Raw genomic sequence first — 23774 nt, 5'->3', positions numbered from 1 at the left:
CTCACAGTTATTAACGACCACACCTAAAACAAAAACAAGAGCAATCTAGGCAAACAACTAGAACAGGAACAGAACCATAGAGATGGAGATCACATGGAGGGTTGTCAATAGGGGAGTGGGAGGGGGAGGGGGGGGAAGGTACAGAGAATAAGTAGCATAGATGATAGGTGGAAAATAGACAGGGGGAGGGTAAGAATAGTGTAGGAAATGTAGAAGCCAAAGAACTTATAAGTATGACCCAAGGACACGAACTATAGGGGGGAATGTGGGAGGGAGGGGGTGGACAGGATGGAGTGGAGGGGGGGGAAATGGGACAACTGTTATAGCATAATCAATAAATATATTTAAAAAAAAGAAAATGATTGTTTTAATCAAAGCTTTTTAAGGACTGTATTCTTTTTTATGAGTTTATTTAATTACAATTTTAATTGGGTTAAAATACATGCAACAATTTTCTATGTTAATTATTTTTTATGTATACAGTTTATACAGTGTTACATAGTATATATATGTACACAGGTGTTAGGAAAAGTAGGTTTACAGTTGTAATACAAATAAACAATATAATAATAAATAATATAAGAATAAAATCTGTTTTACGTGCTCACAACTGTAAACCTCCTTTTGCCAATCCCTGTAGTATAGTACATAATGTTAAGTCCATTCACATTGTGCAACCAGTCCTCATAGTTCATTTCATCTTGCAAAACTAAAGTTTTATACTCATTAAACAAGTTCCCATTCTCTTGGCAGCCATCGTTCTACTTTCTGTATGTATAAATTTGACTGCTCTAGGCACCTCGTATAATTGGATAAATTTGACTGCTTTAGGTACCTCATGTGAGTGGATTCATACTTTTTGTTGTTTTTGTGACTGATTTATTTCACTTAGTATGATGCCTTCAAGGTTCATCCTTGTTTCTGCATATGTCAGAATTTCCTTTGTTTTTAAGCTGACTAATACTCAGTTTTATGTGTGTATCACATTTGGTTTGTTCATTCATTCCTGGATGGAGATTTGGGTTGCTTCCACCCTTTGACTGTTGTGAATAATACTGTTATGAACACAGGTATGCAAATTCTTTTGGAGATATAACCAGAAGTGGAATTACTATATCCTATGGTAACTTTGTTTTTAATTTTTTGAGTAACTGCCATATGGTTTTCCATAGCAGTTGCAACATTTTACATTTCCACCAATAGTGCACAAGGGTTCCAATTTCTCCATATCCTTGACAATACTTAATATTTTTGGTTTTTATTTTATTTTTGATATTAGCCATCCTAATGGCATGAGTTAGTATCCCATTGTTGGTAATTGACTTTATGTTACCAGTTCTAATCAACAGTAGGGTATTAGTACAATAGTTACTTTTTTTCAGAGAGTCAAAATTTAAATGCAATTTTTTTTGCCCTGGCTGGTGTGGCTCAGTGGATTTGGGCGCTGGCCTGGGAACTGAGGGGTCACTGGTTAGATTTCCAGTCAGGGTAAATGCCTGGGTTTGTGGGCCAGATCTCCGGTTGGGGATGGGCAAGAAGCAACCCATCAATGTATCTCTTGCACATTGGTGTTTCCCTCTCTTTCACCCTTCCCCCCTCTCTAAAAGTAAATAAATAAAATCTTAAAAGTTAAATGCAGATTTTCAACTCTGTGGGAAGTCAGTACCACTAATCCCTGTGTTTGTTCAAGGGTCAACTACATCATGCAGTTAAGTTTTTTGGGAGTCAAAGTTATATGTGGATTTCCTGTGGCGCAGGGGAGTTGGCAGCACCCCTAATCCCTGTGTTGTTAAAGGGTCAACTGTAAACAGAGTAAAGTAAAGTTCTTAGGGCATATTTCTGGTCACAGAAACATCACCAATTTTCTAAATGATGACCCAGAACACTTCTAGTATTAACTGAAATAAATGTGAATTATACATACATTTAAGAAAAGTTGATAAAAACAAGTAGAATTATTTTCCAACCTGCTTATTCCAATTTAGGGTTGCAAGTGTCCACAGCCTATATTGGCAGGGCGGAAACCCACCCTGGACAGCACACCATTTCAACAGAGCCACACTCACACACCTGCCAACACTCAGACTGGGACAATTTAGATATGGCAATTCACCTAACATGCACATCTTAGGTGGGAGGAAACTGGAGTACCTGGAGAAAACCCATGCATGCATGGGAAGAACGTACAAGCTCCACACAGACCGTGGCCCTGACTGCAAATTGTTTTTTCTCATCAATATTGAATGAAACGACGTTACTTGAGAACCTCCTGTGCTGCGCTGGTTTGATAACTGTAGCTTTGTAATAAGTTTTGAAATCAGGAAGTGTGAGACCCCCAACTTTATTCTTGTTTTCAAGGTTGTTGTAGCTATCCAGGGTTCCTTAAGATTCTGTTTGAATATTAGGATGGATTTTCCTATCTATGCAAAAAACACTATTGGGGTTTTTATGGAAAGTGCATTGGATCTATAGAACACTTTGAGTAGTATTGATGTCTTCAGTCCATGAACATGTGATATCTTTTCATTTATTTGTATAATTTAATTTTTTTCAGTTACATTTTAGTTTTCATTGTACAGAGTCTTTCATGCCTTGGTTAAGTTCATTCCTAACTATTTTACTATTTTGATGCCATTTTAAATAGAACTGTTCTCTCTCCTTTTTGGATTGTTCACTGTTAATATAGAACTACAGCTGATTTTTATGTGTTGTTTTTGTGTTCTGCAACTTTATTGAATTCATTTATTAGTAAAAACTATTAATCATCTTAACAAAGTCATTCTTTACAAATTGTGTGTTTTAATCAAGCCCAATTTATCCAAAAATTTAGGTGAGTATGGAACTTGGAATTACGACTTTTTTAAATCTCTCATCAAAGCCTAGGTTTTTACTATGTAGGTACTATGATCACAATAAAATTGTGTTTGTTATTTCCATCAAGGTACTTGTATTATAGATTTTCTTCCTCATGAATTTTTCTACAGAAAAGATAGACCAGGTAGTTGTAAGACCTGTAGAAGTTGCTTGAATTCTGTAATTTGCGAAGAGGCTCGTACAAGATGTCTGTCCTGTAAAAGAACAGGCAGTTATTTCAAATGGTCACTTTGTTTTTGTATAGCATTAATTTTGTTAAAACTCTTACCATATGAGATTTTTAAAAATCCAAGATATATTTTAATCCACCTGACCTAAAACCTAACAAACCTAATAGTAGTGGGAAAATCCCTTGGTCTTATGGTAAATTTCTAAGTGTACTCTGAGTTTGTTGCTAAGATAATGACCAATTCATCAAATACCTGTTAAGTACTTCTTCTAAGTGCTGAGTGCTACAATAGATGGAAAAATAAGGCATGGTTTTTGTTATTTGTAGGGTAACTTAGTGGAAGTATTTATCAATAGTATTGACAAAGCAGTCTCAACTATTACTATTATTTGTTGTTAATCTATTTTTAATCTTACAGGAAAGTGCTATAAAACATTAAATAATGCTGAATATATTTTTGCCTATTAAATACAATACAGTCATTTAATATTAATTTTGCCCCTTATATAATCTAAATGTACTTTAACAGTACACTTGTGGATAGGGCAAATATATCCATAATTTACTTTAGAAGATTGTAATTAGCTCTTAAGTATTGATACAGATTTTTGGCAAATATTTTAGTTTGTTTTCCTTTTTAATAGGTATGTATTACTTTATGCAGAAAGGTTTGTAAAATTTCATATAATAGTAATTCTCATTTTCATCTGTAATATCAGATTTGTTAAGAGGCAAATTTATATTTAATAAACTTTTTATAAAAATGTCATTTGGAAAATTTTGCTTGTTAATCTATAGTTTATGTTCATTTAATATTTTTATTATAACTAGTTGGAAATTGGTGTGAAATGGGAAGTTAGTCTACAGGATATTTGTATAGAAATATGAATGTGAAGTTTATGTTGTCATCAATTAAATTTTTATGTAATTTTTTCCTGATACTCATTGGCATATACTTTTTTAGATTTGAAGAACTTAAAGATTATGAAATAAAACAGTAATTTCTTTTGTGAGAATACTGAAACTCAAATTAAATAATTTGCTTTAGTTCAGATTGAAATACAATGGCAAAGTCAGAATTAAAACTGAACTAATTCTGTGCAGAATTATGGGGGGTATTCTGTAGTGGAAAAGGCTTGGCATTTGCATCACATAATCAGTTCAAATTGTTCCAGTTACCTACCTTTGTGCCAGAAAAGTCAAAGTACCCAAAAATGTTATGTGTTTTCTCTTTCTAGCATCTATTCGTATTCAACAGATTCCATTAATCTTAAAGAGCCCCTTGGAATTGTGGCCATATGTATTATTCATTTTGAAATATTTACCATAGAATTGTCATTCCAGTTACTCCCAACTAAATAATTTACAATTAGACAACTTTTGAGACTACATTTTATGTTTTATATATCAGGGTTTCATACAAACTCTGGAGTAAAACTATAAAAATTGACATTATTATTTACTATATTTTGCCATGTATAATGTGTACTTTTTGGCCCAAACTTTTGAGGGAAAAATAAGGATGCTCATTATATATGGGTAGTATCTGAAATACCTTGTATCTGTTCTTGGGTTCTGTAATTATTTGTTACATACAATTTCTTATACCATAATATGTTCAAAAGTAAATGCTAAAATTCCTTATAATACAAAAAACAGATATCTAAATATAAATAAATAAATAATTGAATTAAGAAATTAAAACAAAATTTTTTTTCCCTGAAAGTTTGGGCCAAAAATGTGGGTTTTCATTATATATGGCAGCACAGTATACATGGCAGAAATATGGTGTTTATTTTGAAATTGCAGCAAATAGAATGTATTAGTGTTGAATACCTGTTTTACTATGTGACTCTTCTCCTGAATCACCAGATCACCAGTCTTACTTGGTCAGTAAACATTTCTAGGACACAATGTTCTATTGACATAGATTACCCATTGTGTGTTTTGTAACACGGATCATACCTTTCTTCAGGCCTCTTGTCCCAACTCCATCTTTAAAGTTTTAAACCTGTCCTTACTGGCTTAAAATACATATGTGTGTCTCACACACATACACATATGTCTATATACAAATGTGTGTGCGCATATATGTGTTTGCCCTCTCCTTTGTTTTGGCCTTATCATCACCTTGCCTTTTCCTGGAGTTTTTTCCTCCTTAAAGTATCATACATTAATTTGGGTCTATGCATATATGAAAGTTTGGCATAAAAATAGATTTCTTTTTTACTGTATTGTTAGACACGAGTATGTGGTCTTCGGGAAGGTCACTCAAGCAGCAGTTATTTAATTTATATAAAAAATTGGTTTTTTTACCAATTTGAGAGGTATGAATAAAACTACACATACCTAAAATGGTTGCAGATTTTAATATTTTGGTAATGCATTAGGACTCTTAATTGAGTACAGTAAGTTGAGAATTCAAACTGATTTAAAGGAGAATGAATTTATTGATACATATGACTGAGAGTGAGTTCAAGCATGGATGGATCCATGGGCTCCAGAACAGTGTCATTAGTAATATCACTCTGTTTTTTAAAAGTCTGTGTTCACTTTATTTTCTGGCAATTACAGTGATCAGCAGTTGCAGGCTTACCTAATCCACCCCAGGTTGTAGGGGTGGGGGATTGTTCTTTTTCTAATGGCTTCACCAAAGTCAAAGAAAGCTTCAACAAAAGTTCTGGGATCGAGTCCTTCTGGCCTAGCTTGGGTGATATGCCCTGAGCCAATTATTGCAGCCTGAAGGATGGAATGTTCTGGGCATGTGTCATATTTTGCTCCTACTAAAGTTACTGTTGCAGGTAGGATGAGGAGTCAGGATAAATGCTGTATGAATCACATTACCTAAAAATGAGGGGGCTGGAAGTTTCTCCAGAGGAAAATCAGGACTCTTGTTATTAAAAACTAGGTCAATAGGAATATTCACTGTAGTATAAAACTATAATAGTTATATTATGTAATAACAGGTTGTTAGATTCCCTATGTGCCTTAGTTGGAATGGTTCTCAAATGTTTTTGCATATTGAAGTCATCTGGGAAGCTTTTAAATATATTGATGCTCAGACCAATCAAATACAATTCCTCGGGGGTAGTACCCAGGGTTCTATTTTTTCTTTGAAGTTCCAAAATTTGGTTTCAGTACATAGCCAAACTAAAGAGCATTATATTAGTGCCCTTAAACTTTACAGTGGATTGGGATCACCTAGAGATCTTGTTTAAAATGAGGAGTGCTAGGGCCAGCCCCAGAGATGGGGATTGAGTAGATCTGAGGTGGGACCTCAGGCATTCATTCATATAGTACTATTTGTAAGTCCTAGAAATAATTTGAGAAGTATTATATTAGATTGTTAGCATCTTGAAAATTTGTCAGTTTTAAGTTGCTCAGTTTGTGGATTACTGTTAAGTCATTTTTCCACCTACTAATTTATAGGCTGTTTGGTAATTTATTTCTTATTTCTGTTTGGTATGCTTATTCCTCTTACCAGCATTGCTCTACTGGGTTCTACAGAGACATAGTATGGGCACAAGTATATGCAACTTCAAACTATTTTGAGGTTGCATCAGGAAGATTGATTCTCACATCATAAAATCCTAATGTTTGTTCAGAGTATTTGTCTTTAACACAGTTAAAGACATTAACTCATAGAACCCATTTATCTCCCTGGTTACCTTTTTACATTAGTCCCTTTTTGCCCTTTAACCTCAAAGGCTCAAAATTAAAGTAACTTAGTGTAATTACATGTTTCTGTGATTAATGTCTAATATGTGCCTTGCAATTATTTATTACTGTGTACTGTTTTGTCGATCCCAAACATTGTGTAATCAAAATAGGACACCTACTTTCAGACATTCAACCCTTTTTGGACACAGTATTTAATTGCTTAATCTTCCGTCTGATACTCTATAAGCAGTTGTTTTCCTCTCCTTGTGAGAGGTGACTTGCCAGATTATTTTGAATCTTACACATTTATGATAAAGATTAAATTATGTTATAAAAAATGTGTACTAGTCATTTTAGTTTACCTGTGGCTAGGCAGTGAACTGTATGATGCTTACCATTTTCTTTTCCTGCTGTTTTGTTTTTAAACAGGCTGATAGCACGCCAGCTTGCTAAAATTCATGCTATCCATGCACACAATGGTTGGATTCCCAAATCTAATCTGTGGCTCAAGATGGGGAAATATTTCTCTCTCATTCCCACCGGATTTGCAGATGAAGATATTAATAAAAGGTAAAATTACTTTTACATTTGAAATGATGTTTTACATTGCTTTATTCTAAATAGTTGGTCTCAGATAACTACAAGGTTTCTGTATATAAATTCTGGTTTGCTTTACCTCTTTGCATTTAAGTAAAATAATCATGATTCATTCAACTCTCAGATGTCACTATAGAAATAAAGTGTCTCTCTTCCCCAGGTGAGCCCTCATCCCCCCCTCCCCCCCCCCACAACAAACCCCTACAAAAAGCAGGGGGTATAGGAGTAGGTAGAGGTAAGGGGCCAAAAAATAAATATAGAACATTTATTGGCAAGTAAATGAAATATAAAGATCACTAAAAATGGGTATGTTTCTGCATAGTATGAGTTGGCCATTGAGACTTAAAAAAATCCTTTTTGTTCAAAGCTGTTTTAAAAAGACCTAGAGGTCTACATTGGGGCAGCATAGTGATATCAGAGTGTGAAAAACTTTGTGTTGTCCTAGTTACTAACTGCTGAAGTAGCATATCATGTAGTTGGACATTTGTTTACTAGAGTCTTACTCAGATTTTGTAAGACTGTTCAAACTTAGTATTTCATTATTTTCTATATAAAACAATTTGTAAATCAGCTTTTAGAATCTGTATTAATACAAAAATTGGAATTTTATTTTGTTCTTTGTATCTGAAATGTACATGAAAACTTCAGTTTTTGTACTTAGGGAGTCTTTAAGAACAACAGAAACATGTAGGACCTATAGATTTTTTTTTTCTTTTTTTAAAAAATAATTTATTAGGGAAAATTAGCTGTGTTGTTTTGAGTATGATTATTTCAATGATTAGTTTGAGTCACTCTGTAACTGTTTATATCTTCAGGTATTTTGTCAAACTTTTAATTTGGTAGGATATTATACCCCTTTAGTTGGGATATGTCTGGAAGTGTGTCCTGTGTACTGAGGAAGTAACAGCATAAAAACAGAAAATTCTGTTTGGAAATAGCTATTTTATTGAAAGGTTTTTGGGGAAGACCACTTAAAAATAATGAAGTGGATAGCAATGGTGAATGCAAGATTTTCTTGATAGTAGCAGAGTTAAGAGGCAGTATATATCGCATTATATAGTTTCAGAGCACAAGAGCCTGGAGCCATATAGCATGGGGATCAAATCTCAGTTCTGCCAGTTAACTTCTCTGCTTTTTATTTTATTTTTTATTATTTTTTAAATTGTTCAATTACAGTTGTCCTCTTTTTTCCTGCATTATTCTCCCCTGCCCTGCCCACTGCCCGTCTCCCCCATTGAATCCTACCCCTCATTGATGTTGTCTCTGGGTCCTTTATACATGTTCCTTGACCCTTCCCCTTTTTTCCCCTGTCACCACCCACACCCCCATCCCCACCCCCCGGTTACTTTCAGTTCATTCTCTATTTCCATGTCTCCGATTCTGTTTTGCTCACTTGTTTGTTTGTTGATTAGGTTCCACTTATAGGTGAGATCATGATATTTGTCTTTCACCGCCTGGCTTATTTCATTTAGCATAATGCTCTCCAGTTCCATCCATACTGTTGCAAGGGGTAGGAGCTCCTTCTTTCTTTCTACTGTGTAGTATTCCAATGTGTAAAATACCATAGTTTTTTTATTATTTTTTTATTATTCAATTACAGTTGTATGCATTTTCTCCCCATCCCTCTACCCCACCCCAGCCGAACCCCCCTCCCTCCCCCACCTTCCCCCTTGATTTTGTCCATGTGTCCTTTATAGTAGTTCCTAATACCATAGTTTTTTGATCCACTCATTTACTGATGGGCACTTAGGTTGCTTCCAGCACTTGGCTATTGTAAATTGTGCTGCTATGAACATTGGGGTTCATAGGTTCTTCTGAATTGGTGTTTCAGGATTCTTAGGGTATAATCCCAGCAGTGGAATTGCTGAGTCAAAAGGCAGTTCCATTTTTAGTTTTTTGAGGAAATTCCATACTGTTTTCCACAGTGGCTGCACCAGTCTGCATTCTCACCAACAGTGTACTTGGGTTCCCTTAAACATTTCTGTTTTTTAACCTTGGGCTAGTTACCTATTTCTTCATCTGTAAAATGGAAACAATCAGTAGTACATTTACCTTTGAGGGGTTTTGTGAGGATTAATTGAGTTAATATATAGAAAGTAGTTAGAACAGTGTCTGACTGACCGTTTATGTGCTAAGTAAATGTTAGCTATTTTAAAAATTACTATTATTCAAACAAGGTTATTTAGGATAGATTTTAGGTTATATTTCCTAGTCTCTTTTAGGTATGCTTTGAATTCTTGATGTCAGTGATACTTTGGAAATGCTGGAGATGCTCATTGATTAATAAAGAGTGAAAGCATCCTGCCCCAATAAAAAATATACAACTAGAACATTAAAAAACAATTACTTTTTTGTTTGTACATGATTGTAATGATCATATTCATAATCCTTCAAATTCTCTTTCCATTTAACTCTACTTTTAACATAGATTTTTGAAATGTTAAGCATTTTAAAAAGAATCTATAAGGATTACTTTTGAAAACTTGTATAGATGAGAAAGCAGTAGTGAGAAAAATATAGGCCACCTGAATAAGCAAATTTATTAAAGTAAATTCAGTGTACAGAATCATTATTATATTGTAAAATGGAAAAATAAGGAGTAATTTAAAAGAACTAGAGAAGGAATAAAGAGAACTTGGCTTACAGTATAAAGGAAAGCAGAGAAAGAGTAAACAGTAATTTTGTAAGCCTGATGGTATTATTGAGGAATTTGTGGTGGCACCCTATTTTTGCTTCATTTTTATCAAATTAATACAAATATAGCATAATAAAGAATATAAGGTAGAGAATATATGCCAGCTTGCCACACTACCTCTCACCCTTCCCAGTCTGACTATTCTGAGGCAATTTCTATGTCAGATAATAGAAGAATTCTGCAACATGATTGTCATATGATAATAAAATAATTACATGATTATCATGTAATAATATGGGTCAGTATAGTGATGATAATATCTAGTGGCTTTGAAATGTGAATGTAGCTGATTCATTCACCCTTCCAAACTTGAAATAGATGTTCTGGTTCTTTAATGGATTGTCTTTGTAACTTTAAGTAATATACTTTAACCTCTTTTTATTAAACTCTTTTGTGTCTTGGTTTTCCCTTCTGTAAAATGGAGATATATGTAGAACATTTAGAATACTGCTTAGTGTTAGCTATTAGCTCTATATATTACGTTCTCCTTCAATTTTATAGTGATATATTTTTTACCTTTCTGTTCTATATTTCAACTATTGCTCAGTTTCTTTTTATTCATATTTAAGTTTATTGTAAAAGTTTTCTTTATTCCAGCTTTTGGAATAATTGGCTTGTTTTAATTCAGAACTCTGCAATTGAGTGAAAAGAACTTCTTAACTTAGATATTAATCCTTAATCAAACTTGAAAAAAATATCATTGATCTAAACAAGATAAAACTCTTCTTTTAAAACTAAAAGGTTCCTAAGCGATATCCCAAGCTCTCAGATTCTTCAGGAAGAAATGACTTGGATGAAGGAGATTCTTTCCAACCTGGGCTCACCTGTTGTGCTTTGCCATAATGACCTACTGTGTAAGAATATAATCTACAATGAGAAACAAGGTAGGTATTTGACCTTAGCAGTAAGTAGATGATTTCTTTGATATTCTTAATGGTCTTTTGATCTTTGTATCAAATTTAAATCAAATGCAAAGTTTGAAAACATGCATAAAGTCTTTAAAAAATTTTTAGGTTATTAAGTCATGGTAGCTGTGCTAAAGTAGGTATATATATTCCCTGTATATTTGTATAAATGTTTCTTAGAATTGGATTAATAAAACAAATTGGTTCCTGTTAAGCAAGTTTTAAATGAAAAATGATAAAAATGACTTTGTTTATAAATATAACTGTGCAACCTACTTGACAATTCATGGTTTGAAAATACACCTGCTTATAATGGGGGCTATTGAAATACCAATTGACTTTTCACTGCTTTATAAATATAGAAACTTTCTCAGTGTTAGAAAGGATAACAGTATTAGAAACAAATATGTCTCCAGGTTTTCTGTTACCTGTTTACTACACTGATTTGTTTTAGGTAGTTTGATGCTAAGGAGAGAGCCACAGATGGAGGAAATGTTATTTATAGGTGCTGAAATTTATATCTACTAAGGTAATAATCAAGAAATCTGGTAAAAACAGTTTTAACATTTTGAGGTAGACAGTGAAACTTTTGGTGAAATGTTTTCTGTGATTGTTTATGTCTTTCTGTATTCAAATTCTCTAAATTTTCATATTTAAGAAACACTTCATTATTATTATTGGATAAATTGGTTTGAGGTTTGGTTGCTAAACAACAGATGTCCCTCAGTACTAAATTGAAATTTAAAAATACAATTTTGGTCAAAGGATTAGTTTTCAAAAGTCGGTCTGAGACTACGAAGCTAATGCATTTTATAGGAAATCAGTTTAGGAGATAATCATTATAGTTGGGAGATCGTTTTGAATCAAAAGTGTGCTGTCGTGAAGATACTAAAGCCAAGAATTCTGATTAAATGGCCATAATTATATTACATTACTATTCGTGACCATTCTTAATACATTGTGAGTCGAGACTATGCAACCCAAAGGTGATTACTTTTTGTAACTAGCGCTTTAACTTGAAGAAAACCAAGTAAAGAACACTGTCAAGGGTGGTAGCCTGAGGCAGCTATTTTCAAAAACAGATTTGAGTGCCTTCCATATTTGATATTTTAATGTGGATTAGAGATTCCCTTATTTAAAAATATACTGAGCTAACATCTTAACTTTGAATATCTGGATGTTTTTGTGTGAAATTAATTTTTTAAAACTTCAGGAATACCCTTAAACATTAAATACTTGACAGTGTCCTTTAATATTTTATTATCCATTTATTATATATAATCGTCCTAGTATATATGTACTACATTATATACTAGTAACCAAATCTCAATGCCATTTGTGAGACAAGAGTGTTAGTTATGCATTAAAGCAATGTATTAACAAGACCGAATATCACATTATTTTATATAATGAAATTTCAGGTGAGGGACTTCATCTTACATTTGAAGTGGACACTCAGCTTTATTTTTAACTGCAAGTTAATCAAAGAGAGTCTATTTCCTTTGGATATAATTTTAACTTTTCATACTTTTTTTCTTTTGCATGTTCATTTCATAGAACAAACTTGTTTATAAAAGTAAAACAGAAGGGACCAAAAAAATCAGATTACTTTCTCTTAGGTATTAAAAAGTATATTTTTATGTTTTAATTTTACCAGCTCCCTATCTAAACTGTTGATCAGTGATATGAAAACTTCTCCTGTTTTGAAATGAAATATTTATGCTTCAGTTTGGCTTTAGGAATTCAAGGTTGTCATTTGTTATATTACCAAGAGTTACCTAAATCATACTTTTATGTCTAATATTTTCCTTACACAGAAGAATAAATTTCCAAGTTTAACAAATGTAATTATTTTAGTATATATTTTAGAGTTTACTCTCCTTCATAGATGTCTGCTATATACCATTTGTTTATTGTCTTTGTGGTTATGTTTGTTATAGAGATGTTCTATTATTTTTACTTACCAGTGGTTTTATAGTGTTTGTTAGAAAGGCTAGTGTGGACTCTATGGCATCCATTAAAAAATAAATAAATTCTGTGATTAGTTGATAATCATTAAGAAAATGGGGTTGGAATCTTGTTTAAGTAAAATCTAAAACTCCTGAAAGTGTGGCTAATAGTTTTTTTCTGTTAATTATTTTATTCTATTTTAAATTAGGAACTAGTGGTTTTGAAGTATTATGACTGTATAACATGTTTGTCTTTAGAAGGATCTGGTACCATGCCTCAGGCTTTTTAAAAAAGTATAAATTCTATTAATTTAGTAAGTTTAATAGCAAAAAACAAAAGAGACTGTAGCTTAGCATTAGTGTTATACTTAGAGCTTCGATCTGAAGGAGAATCATTGAAATGAGAAATGTATCACAAAGTTCTTTTCCTTAATTAGTTACCTTGTATAGCATCTAAAAGCCAAGTATTAAGTCTTTTGGGATTAAAATAATTTGTATATATAATAAATAAAAACTGCATATTATACTCAAAACAAGCTTGATTTATTACTTTTTAAACTTTTAATGTATTGGGTTGGCTAAAAGTCCATTTTTTTTCTGTAAAATAAAAGACATTTTTCATTTTCACTAATAATTTTATTGATTTGGATATTTTGAGTTTGTTGTCTATCTCCTGTGTGGTTTAATGTTGATTGTTCTCAATTAATGTTTCAATTTGATCACTATCAACTTCAACTGGTCTCCCTGACCATGGAGCATCGTCCAGTGAGAAGTCTCCAGCACAAAACTTTGCAAATCACTTCTGACATGTTCGATCAGTCACAGCACCTTCTCCACCCACTGCACTAATCTTTTTTTGCATTTCAATTGCGTTTTCACATTTCTTGAAATAATAAAGCATAATATGCCAAAAATGTTGCATATTTTCTTCTGTTTTCAATATTAAAATGACTGCTCAAAAATGCACCAATTTTATTATTTTTTTTAAATGCATGCTGACATGACAGTTGTCATAATACAATCAAACAAAATTATTTCGAATGCAATTAAAGACAGCTAAGCACTACTAGAGCCATCTTACAGAAAAAAAAAAACAAATGAACTTTTTGGCCAACCCAGTAATTTGAGCTCAGGGCTTCACCATTTCATACCCACCTATGAGATATCAATATATAAAAATAATAAGTAAGCCTTGACATGAAGCTCAGTGTATCTCTGTAGTATGTTTTAGATCCTTTATATCTCAAAAGTGTAAATTTTAGTTAAACTTCATGAATTTATCCTGTATCATTTTGACATCCCTGCATGTATTTTTCAACCATAATAAATTAGATTTTGTTTGTTAACTAAGTTTAAAAAATCTTCATGTTAACTCTTAAAAGTGGATATATTTAAGCTTAGTTATAACTAAGAGAAGTCAAAAAGGAATATAGATTTTTGGAACTAAGCACACTTGGGTTCAAATTTCTGCTCAGTCACATATGGAAGTAGGTGGCATTAGAAATGTCATTTTATTTTTTAATTGTTTATATTTGATTCTGTGCCAGAATCACCTAGGTAACTGGACAAAAATCCAAGACCAATGAATAAGAATTTCTATGGATGGGCTTAAGTATCTGCATGTTTAACAGAGTTCCCTGAAGTACTTGTATTGTTGATAGTCTAGAACTTTAGTTTGCTTTATATTCTTTTTAGATAAAACCTACTTCTGATGGATGGTTCCTGGCAAGACTTTATCATGCTTATAAAGTGTATAACACTGAGGTACTTGGCAGCTTTCAGTTACAGCTGTTTATACTATAATTGGGGTTGGCAAACTTTTTCTGTAAGATGCTAGATAGTATATATTTTAGGCCTTGCTTTCCATACTATAGTCTCTGTTGCAACAACTGTGTAGCTTTGTGTTGTAGCCCAAGCAGCCCTAGATAATATATAAATGTGTGTGTGTGTTCCAAAAAACTTTATTTAAAGAGCAGGCAGTGGGCTGGCTTGATTTGGCCTCAGTGTACATAGTTTGCCAACCCCTGTATTTTGTTTCTGGGATGTGTTTTACAAAATGTATCTGATTCTGAAAAAGTGAAAATGGTTATTGTAAGCCATAGGACAATTCCTATGTCCTATACCTAGGAATTATGACTCGTAAGTGTGAAATGCCAGTTCAGTTTGTTTTTAAGCACAACTGTCTTAACTGTACCTTGAGTGATTAAAGTTTAAAAATGCATATATGTATGTGTGTGTATATATAAGTACATATTCTTTAAAAAAAAGATTTTATTTATTTATTTTTAGAAAGAGGGGAAGGGAAGGAGACAGACAGGGAGAGAAACATCGTTGTGTGAGAAACTGTTGCCTCTCACACACACCCAACCAGGAACCTCGCCTGCAACCCAGGCATGTGCCCTGACTGGGAATTGAACTGGCCACCTTATGGTTCACAGGCCACACTCGATCCACTGAACTACACAAGCCAGGGCTATGAGTACACATTCATATAGACATACACATGAAGACTCTGAGAACCCTGAAGTTTATAGGCATCTTCACCAGTGAATGTGAAAGGAAAGGTAGGCATCACAGGAAGAAATACTGCCACTGCCTCTTCTCACCATGTCAGTTGACAGGACTCAGGAGTATGGGAGAAGAGAGAGCTTCCTTTCTGCAGTTGATGGTAGCTGTCAAGAACTTTTGAAACGTTAGCCCCAAAATTTAGGTGGTTTTTAAACAGCAGCCCATTTTTCGCCTTCAGAGACAATGACATCTTAAAAAGGTAAGAAAAGAATATTCAATGATACGGTGATAGGATTTGTTACATAATAAGAAAATCAAAAGCAGCAGTTCTTACTCCTTAACTGTAAGACTTACCAGTTATCTTTTAAATTAATAATTAATTTAAAAAAGGATTTATATGAAGTAGAACAAATTGTAATGCTGCTTATTGCCTGATTTCAAATCTAATATTCTAATTTCTACTAATCCTTTAGCTGCTTACATGTTAGAAGTAATTGCTAAAGTTTTTTAGACCATTGCCTCATGTCTTGATGCTCTGCCATTGTTTATTGGAGGCTTTTTCATTTTTATTCCACTCCCCATTTCTTCATATAAAGATTAATATGTAACTTTAAGTTTCGGTAATGGCAACCATTGATTATTTTCTGTGTCTGCAAAATACAAGCAGCTGAGTTACAGCTATTTAAGGAAATATAAATGACTGAAAGAAAAAGACTTTTCTGGGAATTATAACATAAACCAGGTTTTTCTTTAGAGTTTTGCACAGTATAAATGGAAAATGGGCGAGTTGCCATTTGCCGTCACTTGATTGGATCTAAATCTTACCCACTCTGTTATTCATGAAAAGGCATTGTTGTTGTTTTACTGACATTTTAATAACTTACAAGAGGGGTTTTTGGTTGTTTTTTGTTTCTTTGTTGGTTGGTTTTATTTTAAAATTAAATACGAATTTATTTTTGTATTTGGTAATCTATATTTTCTAGGGTGGAATTTTTATGAAGGATAGTTAAACCTTGTTTTAACTTGTATTTCAGATCATAGTTGGCGTAAAATAAAATATCCCTAAATCAGGTAATAAAAGGACTGCTAAAAGAGTTACCTAAAATAGTTACTAGTTTAATGGGGTTTTCTCGTGCATATATTCAGTCCCACTGTGTGTTTGTATACTTGAATATGAATGTCAAAAATGCCACTTTGTTCTTTGTCATTTTTCACGGTTATTACCCCCACACCCCATTTAAACGTGTGTTACCATATGTCTCAGCATTCTCTGAAAAATCTTCATTTGTTCCACCAGCATTTTAATACTTCTTGTGTGTTAGGTATTGCTCTGTGGATTTCATAATGAAAGATGAAAGGGACCTACTTCCCTTCCAGAAAGCAATATGCCATGTAGTGGAGGAGTCAGATTATGAAACAGATATTTACATTCAGAACGATGAGTGCTATGGTGAAGGCTACTACTGGACAGCAGAGTGAGGAATGAAGGGATAATTTCCCAGAGGAGAATATTCCTTTTTCCTGTGTAAGAGAAAGCATTTTGCTAACATTAGTGTGATCATGGTAATACTTTATGTTCTCTTTCTGCTTTACCTAAAACTACAGACAAAGTAGAGTAAGTTGGAAAGACTCAGGGTATTGTATTGGTTATTGTACTTTTTATCTTTATTCCTTTCTCCTTAACAGCACAGTAAAGGAATCCATGTGAATATCATGTGAATCATAGTCTTAGTTAATATAATTTTTTTTTTAGTTTTAAAGTAGTTTAAAAATTGGCTGACTTATTTTCAGTTCTACTGAGATTTGAACAATTTACTTAACTTAGTGTGTGGCTTTTATTACTGTGAAGGTATGCAGGAAATACAGTAATAAAAAGAAAAATGTAGCTTTTGTAAATTCAGAGTATATTTATTCACTGATCTTATGCTTTACCTATTATGTGCTAGTCAGTGTGCTAATTATATAAAGATAAATAGTACATAGCCTTAGCCTTTAAAGCACTACTTTATTTTTTGGAGGTCAGGGGTCTCTTGAGAATTTGGAGAATTGAGAATTCCCTTAGAAAATGCATATACATATAAAATTTTGTATAAAATTTTAAGGAGTATTCTAATTTTTTCCACCCTTGAAATCCTAATTAAAAATTCATGTCTTAAAGAATTAACAAGATGATCATGCCATATAAACTATTAACTATTAATAGTGATGTGGATGTTCCTCTAAATAACTGGAAATTCTAGAAGTCATAAGTTAAATTTGCAGAAGAAAAAAAATTAGTACTTTCTGTTATTAGAAAGCAATTTTTAGTAATTTGATTTTTCTGGCACCCAAAATAAGGGAAGTAGGCATCTTTAATTTTACTTTGTTGCAGAAGATTAAATTTAAGGTTGAGTTCCACTTTGTTTGCAAAAGTTTGAAAAAGAATAGTTAATGCAGATTTTTTAAAAAGTTTTTCCTTTTAAGCTTTGTGTCTTGTAAAATGTGAGTTTGCCAAATTTTCTTCATCTGCTACAGATTAGGTATGCCATTGTTGCTGCCATGTGGCGGCGCACCCCGTGCTTCTTAAACGCACTGACTGGAGGTTTGTCGCATCACTTGTTCACATGCACGGAGCCTGGTAACAGCCTCATCTGTATCTTCTTAGCTTCATTTTCTTATTTTTAAAATTTCATTATTTATAAACTCGACATAGCATATAAAGCAAAAGGCTAGTTTTAATGAATTAATGCTACTACAAAAAGTCATTGCTAAAAAACATTCATACGAAATGGATTTTAACTTTTGTTAAAATGAATGATCTGTGATTTAGTTGAATTGTGTCTACAGGCAGGCATGTTTTACCTGCTATTTTATCTATAGTTGCCAAATTCTGAATGTAATCTTGAAAATTGAAATTTGGCAAAAGTATCTTCAGGACTGGGCTGTGTATTTTTATTGGCATGTTAACAGTTAATATGAGCTCTACAAGAATTTATGTTTAAGGGTTAAAACAATCAACAGCTGCAATTAAAACATTTTTACATTAAAACCGTTTGTTTAGTTCAGTTGTGCAACTTGGTAAGTCTTGAATCCTGATTTCTTGGTGACCAAGTAGGATAGGTATCTCCCAAATAATTGTATTTAAGTCTTTTGTCTATTTACAGTTTTGTTTAGAGAATTCATCTTAATCTTTTTAAACTGTCATTTTTTTCTCCTAAAAGTAATATTACTTGTAAAGAATTTAAAATATAAGGGAAAAAGAATGACTTGTCTGTCACTGGTAATGAAACCAAAAGCCATTCATCTTTTTTTCACTTATGTATTATTTGTTTTTCCCTCTCTTTAAGCATAATATTTTAATCATTTGGATTACTACATTTACTATTTGGTATCTTTCTTTCATATAACATTTGTAATTCTCCTGGTAATTAAATCATCTCTGAAAGTGAAATTTTTTTCATGGCTGCAAAGTGTTTTCTCATGATGGTGGTCTTCACTCTTTTATTCTCAGAGGTATCTAGAAAATAAAAAGAAAAACACATTCTGACTTAGTGATGTAATTTGGTTAACTTTAAGACTTTCCATGGGATTTTTTTTGTGTGAATTCAACACTATGATACTTATGGTGGTTGAATTGCAGTAATTTATTGTATTTACCAGCATTTTAAAATCTTATCTTTATTTTGTCAATATGCATATAGATTTTAATAACTGGGCTTTGATACTTTCATGATTCTCACTTATTTTACTCTAGACTTAACTATTTTACAAATTTAGAATTATGTGTTAATTGCAGTTACATTAAAATATTACTTTTATGTAAAATACTTCATTTGCCATGACATTTTTTGTCATAAATTGTTTTTCTGAGTTTAAATATGATTAACATACATTCCCAAATTAAACATATATATCTAACAGACATTATAGTTCAAAAGATGTTTTTTTTTGGAATTACCAGTGTGTATAAGACCAGTAGTTTGGTTTTTTGCCTTAGTATGATCTGTCTTCAAAAGACAGTGTAACTAGGCATATGCTATTCATTTTCACAGTTGTAGCTTAGAAACTATTTTTACAGCCATCTTGTCTATGTATCCATTTTAACTGTTGGCCCTTGTAAGCCCTCGAGTTTTTGATTCCTCAGATAGACAGTGACCAGTTTTGATGCTCAACTTTTTCTCTTGTCTCTCTTAAAAAAAAAATAGAACATACATGTTTGTTGAGCCAAACATCCTCTTTAGCACTCAGTGTACCTTTGCTTTAAAAAAGCAAGATAAAACAACCACTTTAGCTGTTCAGGCATGCCATTAGAAACCTATTCCAGGGAAATGTAAGAGTTTGATTGCAACTAAGTTCTTTAATTAGGGATATTGAGTTGATCAGCAAGTGTTAATAGCACATTACATGATTCACAGAATTCAGGTCTTTCAGAGCTTATATTTAATGCATATATGTAGATCAGCTTGTTAATTCACTGTTGAAGTATCATAGATTAATTTTTTGTTAAAATTGCTTAGTTATTCATAATTTCCAAACATAGTGTTCTTTTCTAATTAAACTTTAATTTTTAAGTAACTGATGCCCCCATGTGGTGAGAGACATTTTGCTTATGTTTGAAATTGGAGAATGACTGACTGTACGATATTTCGAACTTTTTTGTTTATAGTGGACATTAGTGTTCACAAAGAAGCTGTTGACTAAGATACATAATTTGAATTTTGTAAAGCTCATTGCCATAAAATTCACAGCCTTACCCTGTATTGTCTCAGAAGTGCATATAAGCAAGCAAGTACGATGAGACAAAATATTGGAAACTATTTAATTACAGCTAGATTAGGGATTTTCTGATCTTATATATGATTTTTTTATGTCTTTGTTTTTGTGTCTCACATAGGTGATGTACAGTTCATTGATTATGAATAACAAAATATTGGAAGCTATTTAATTACAAACAGCTTAGGGATTTTCTGGTCTTATATATGATTTCTTATGTCTTTGTTTTTGTGTCTCACATAGGTAATGTACAGTTCATAGATTATGAATATTCTGGATACAACTACCTGGCATATGATATTGGAAATCATTTCAATGAATTTGCAGGTAAAATGCAGGGCTTAAATAATGGCATGGCATCTATAACTTCGATAATACACTTTTAGAATTTTAGAATTGCTTTCTTTTTCTTTAAAATAAATAAACTGAAAATAGGAGCAACATTTTTATAACTTCTTCCTGACCTTTGTTCTCTGTTTTTTATTACTAGAGGACAGAGAGGACTTCTTCCTTAATTTAATTTCTTAAGGAAAATAAATAATTGTCGTGGCTTCTATTAAGACCTAATATAGTGCAAGGTGCTTTACAAATCTCATGTCACCTTATTTTTTTCCCACAACAATTTTGTAAGTTAGGTAATATTCCCAGTATACAGATGAGAGAAGTAACTTATCAAGGTCACAGTAAAATACAGAGAACTATGATTTGATCAGTTTTTTCTCATTTATAAGCCTTTGCTATTTCCATTGTATACTTGGACTTTTGGAATGTTGGTTAACTAAAAAGCTTGCGAAATTTTTCTTTTTTGCCTTTGGCTGTGAATAATTGATAAGCTGGCCATTTTTGCCCCTGAAAATTAATCTATTACTACCAAAAGGTATAAAATTTTAGGTCTTTTAATGTAAGTGGAATTAACTTAAAATATATTTTATAACTATATACAGAAACATGAAATGCTGTAAAACTAAAGAATAGGAAATTCCCCTGGATGATTTGCACCTAGCAGGAATTTTACATTGCTGAATTTGTATTTGTATTTGTATTTGTGTACATGCATGCATTCATGTATTTTCTTGTACTTTAGGTTACCAGGCTGGGGAAAAAAGTGGAAAAGTTTCAGTTTACATGTTTTCAGTAATTTCTGTACACTAAGCTTATATACATGCCATATCTCTACATATGTATTGTACATATTTCCGTATCTCTTCAGGAAGGGAAAGCAGCGGTTTATATAATTAAGTGTCACCATGTTAGTATTAAAGGTAGTCACTGCTGTATATATGAGAGGAAACTCCACTGATCTTAATATGATTTTATGTAGAAAAAAAATAAGCTAACAGTTGAGAGGTAGCATTTGCATGTGCAGATACAAGTGAAAGGAGGGTACTGCAGGAAGGAGGAAGAAAATTTGAAGGTGAGTGTACTTATTTTTGTAGGATATTAAATTCATGAAGAAGAATAAACGGTTGTAAGACCAGATAAGTAAAGTTTGACCAACTTAAGAAGAACCTTGAATGCTAGGCAAAATAGTATGAACTTTTATCTTCTGGGTTAGCTTTTGCGAACTGCAGATGACGAAATCAAATCTGTGGGGTAATTATTTTAAAGCAATGGCCAGAAAAGAACTAGAAAATATCAGAGTTGGAAGGTATAGTTAGGGTAAATAGTGGTTTGTGAAACTCAATATCAGATGTGTGTGTAAGGTTTCATTATAAAATGTATTTCTTACTCTGAGTCATCGTCAGGAACATTTTAAAGCCATAGTTCTAAGAAATGCTGTAAATGTTATTGTGCACAAGAATCTTCTGGGCTGTTTATTAAAATGAAGATTTGATGCTTCTGATGCAAGTAGTTTTAGCTTCACACTTTGAGAAAAAATTGAAGCAATGAGAATTGATTATGGTGATCAACCGTATTGTGCATTCAGATTTAAGTTGTGATACATGATTGTTTGGCTTATTTTAATAAGTGGCAATTAAATCTAGTATTTCAGCCAAATGTTTTAATTTTTTCTGAAAATTATGTAGATGATAGGAATTATCAAAGTATTCATAAGAGAATGCGTTTTTTTTTTTCACTTTAGGTGTGAGTGACGTAGACTATAGTCTCTATCCAGGTAGAGAACTACAGAGCCAGTGGCTGCGTTCTTACCTTGAAGCCTACAAAGAATATAAAGGCTTTGGGACTGAAGTTACTGAAAAGGAGGTAGAAATACTCTTCATTCAAGTCAATCAGTTTGCATTGGTAAGTTTAAGTGTAAACAACAGAAGAACCTTCATATGATTTCAAAACCTTTTAAATTTTCATCTTAGGAAACAGTTTCCCATTTTGAATTTTGTGAATTCTTGTTCAAAATAATGACAAAATACAGTAGTTTACAATTCTTCCATTATAATATTTTTGAGGACAAAGATTTTTTTTCACTCAAAACTATAATTTTTAACCCCTAGAACAACAGTGCCTGGCCACATGGTAGGTGCTCAGTAATTATTTGTTTAATGAATGGATTCCGGTTAGAGTTAGGATTAATTGTAAAGCAGGTTTTTAATATTATATGTATTCTCTTTCTTTATGTTATGAAAAGCATAATCAAGGACAGATTTATGGGAAATGAGGTTTTCCAGAATATATTACATCTTAATGTTAATATAAGAAAAGTATATTGGAAGAACCAGTAAAATTATGTTTTCAAAACCTACCCAGTATTTTGTGTTCTTGACCTTCTTCTGATAAGTAATTTTTTCTGGTTTCTTTGATGTGTTAATGCCTTATTCTTTTAAAGACCCACTTCTTAAACTAGTTGATTTAATTTTTTTTTAGTATTATGTAGTCCATAAGATTCCGCTTTCAGATAAGATGTTACACAATTAAATTGAGTACTAGGTTGAAGTTATTTTAGTTACTTCTTTTTAGTTTTAATATATTTCTGTAGACTTGATATGAGGAATTTTCTGTGTATTCTGTACAAATAGATGCTGTTGGCGTCTCACACATGCATTGCTTCCATTGTCTTAAGAGCAGCATTTCCCCAGAGCCATTCAGAATACATCTCAAGTAAGAGAGTGTGCTGAAATGGGACTTTACCTGCTGTTGTGGATCAGTTTTCAGTAGCACTGTTTGCTAAATTAATGGCATGCTCTTCAGCTGGTCCTAGGATGCCTGCTGCCTATTTAAGCATAGTCTCAAAGTCGAGAATACAGTGTTTCTCATGAGCTCATTTAATGAACTTCAGAATCAACCTAGTACTTTTATTTAGCCAATTTCTATATTAATAGGAATATTATTATTATTACTATAGTCTGTATTTTTTTACATACACCTATTTGAAGAAATTAAATTACTCCTAAATCATTGAGTTTATTAAGTTCCACATAAAGTTCATATAGCTTATAAATTCTTGGTCAGCAGTCCCACTGTTTATTATTAGAGTGCTAACTTGTATTCCCTTGCAAACTTTTGATGATATTTAACATCTTTGTTTGGATACTGTGGGGAGATGTGTGCGTGTGTGTGCATGCATGTGTGTGTGTGAGAGAGAGGGAGAGAAAAACAGTTACTTCTGGTTGGAGTATCAAGTGGTTTTTATAGGTTTTCATTAATCAGATTTCCACTACTTACTGTTATTCTAGGTCTGATAGATTGGAGGCTTAAAAAAAGACTAAAAA

The 23774-nt window shown here is 32.5% G+C and overlaps 1 protein-coding gene across 1 annotated transcript in view; it reads left to right on the top strand.

Moving 5' to 3' along the window:
• Window positions 1-23774, top strand: part of ETNK1 (ethanolamine kinase 1) — a 103629-nt gene that overhangs the window by 68566 nt on the left and 11289 nt on the right. The window contains exons 7-10 of the mRNA XM_024575895.3: window positions 7133-7273; window positions 10737-10879; window positions 20353-20436; window positions 22193-22353. Coding sequence (XP_024431663.1) covers window positions 7133-7273; window positions 10737-10879; window positions 20353-20436; window positions 22193-22353 — 529 coding nt within the window. The remainder of the gene's footprint in view (window positions 1-7132; window positions 7274-10736; window positions 10880-20352; window positions 20437-22192; window positions 22354-23774) is intronic.

Source organism: Desmodus rotundus, chromosome 3 (genome assembly GCF_022682495.2).
Source record: "Desmodus rotundus isolate HL8 chromosome 3, HLdesRot8A.1, whole genome shotgun sequence".
NCBI classification, from domain to species: Eukaryota; Metazoa; Chordata; class Mammalia; order Chiroptera; family Phyllostomidae; genus Desmodus; species Desmodus rotundus.
Note: the sequence above shows the minus strand (reverse complement) of the source record. Positions and strands in the feature narration are given on the sequence as shown.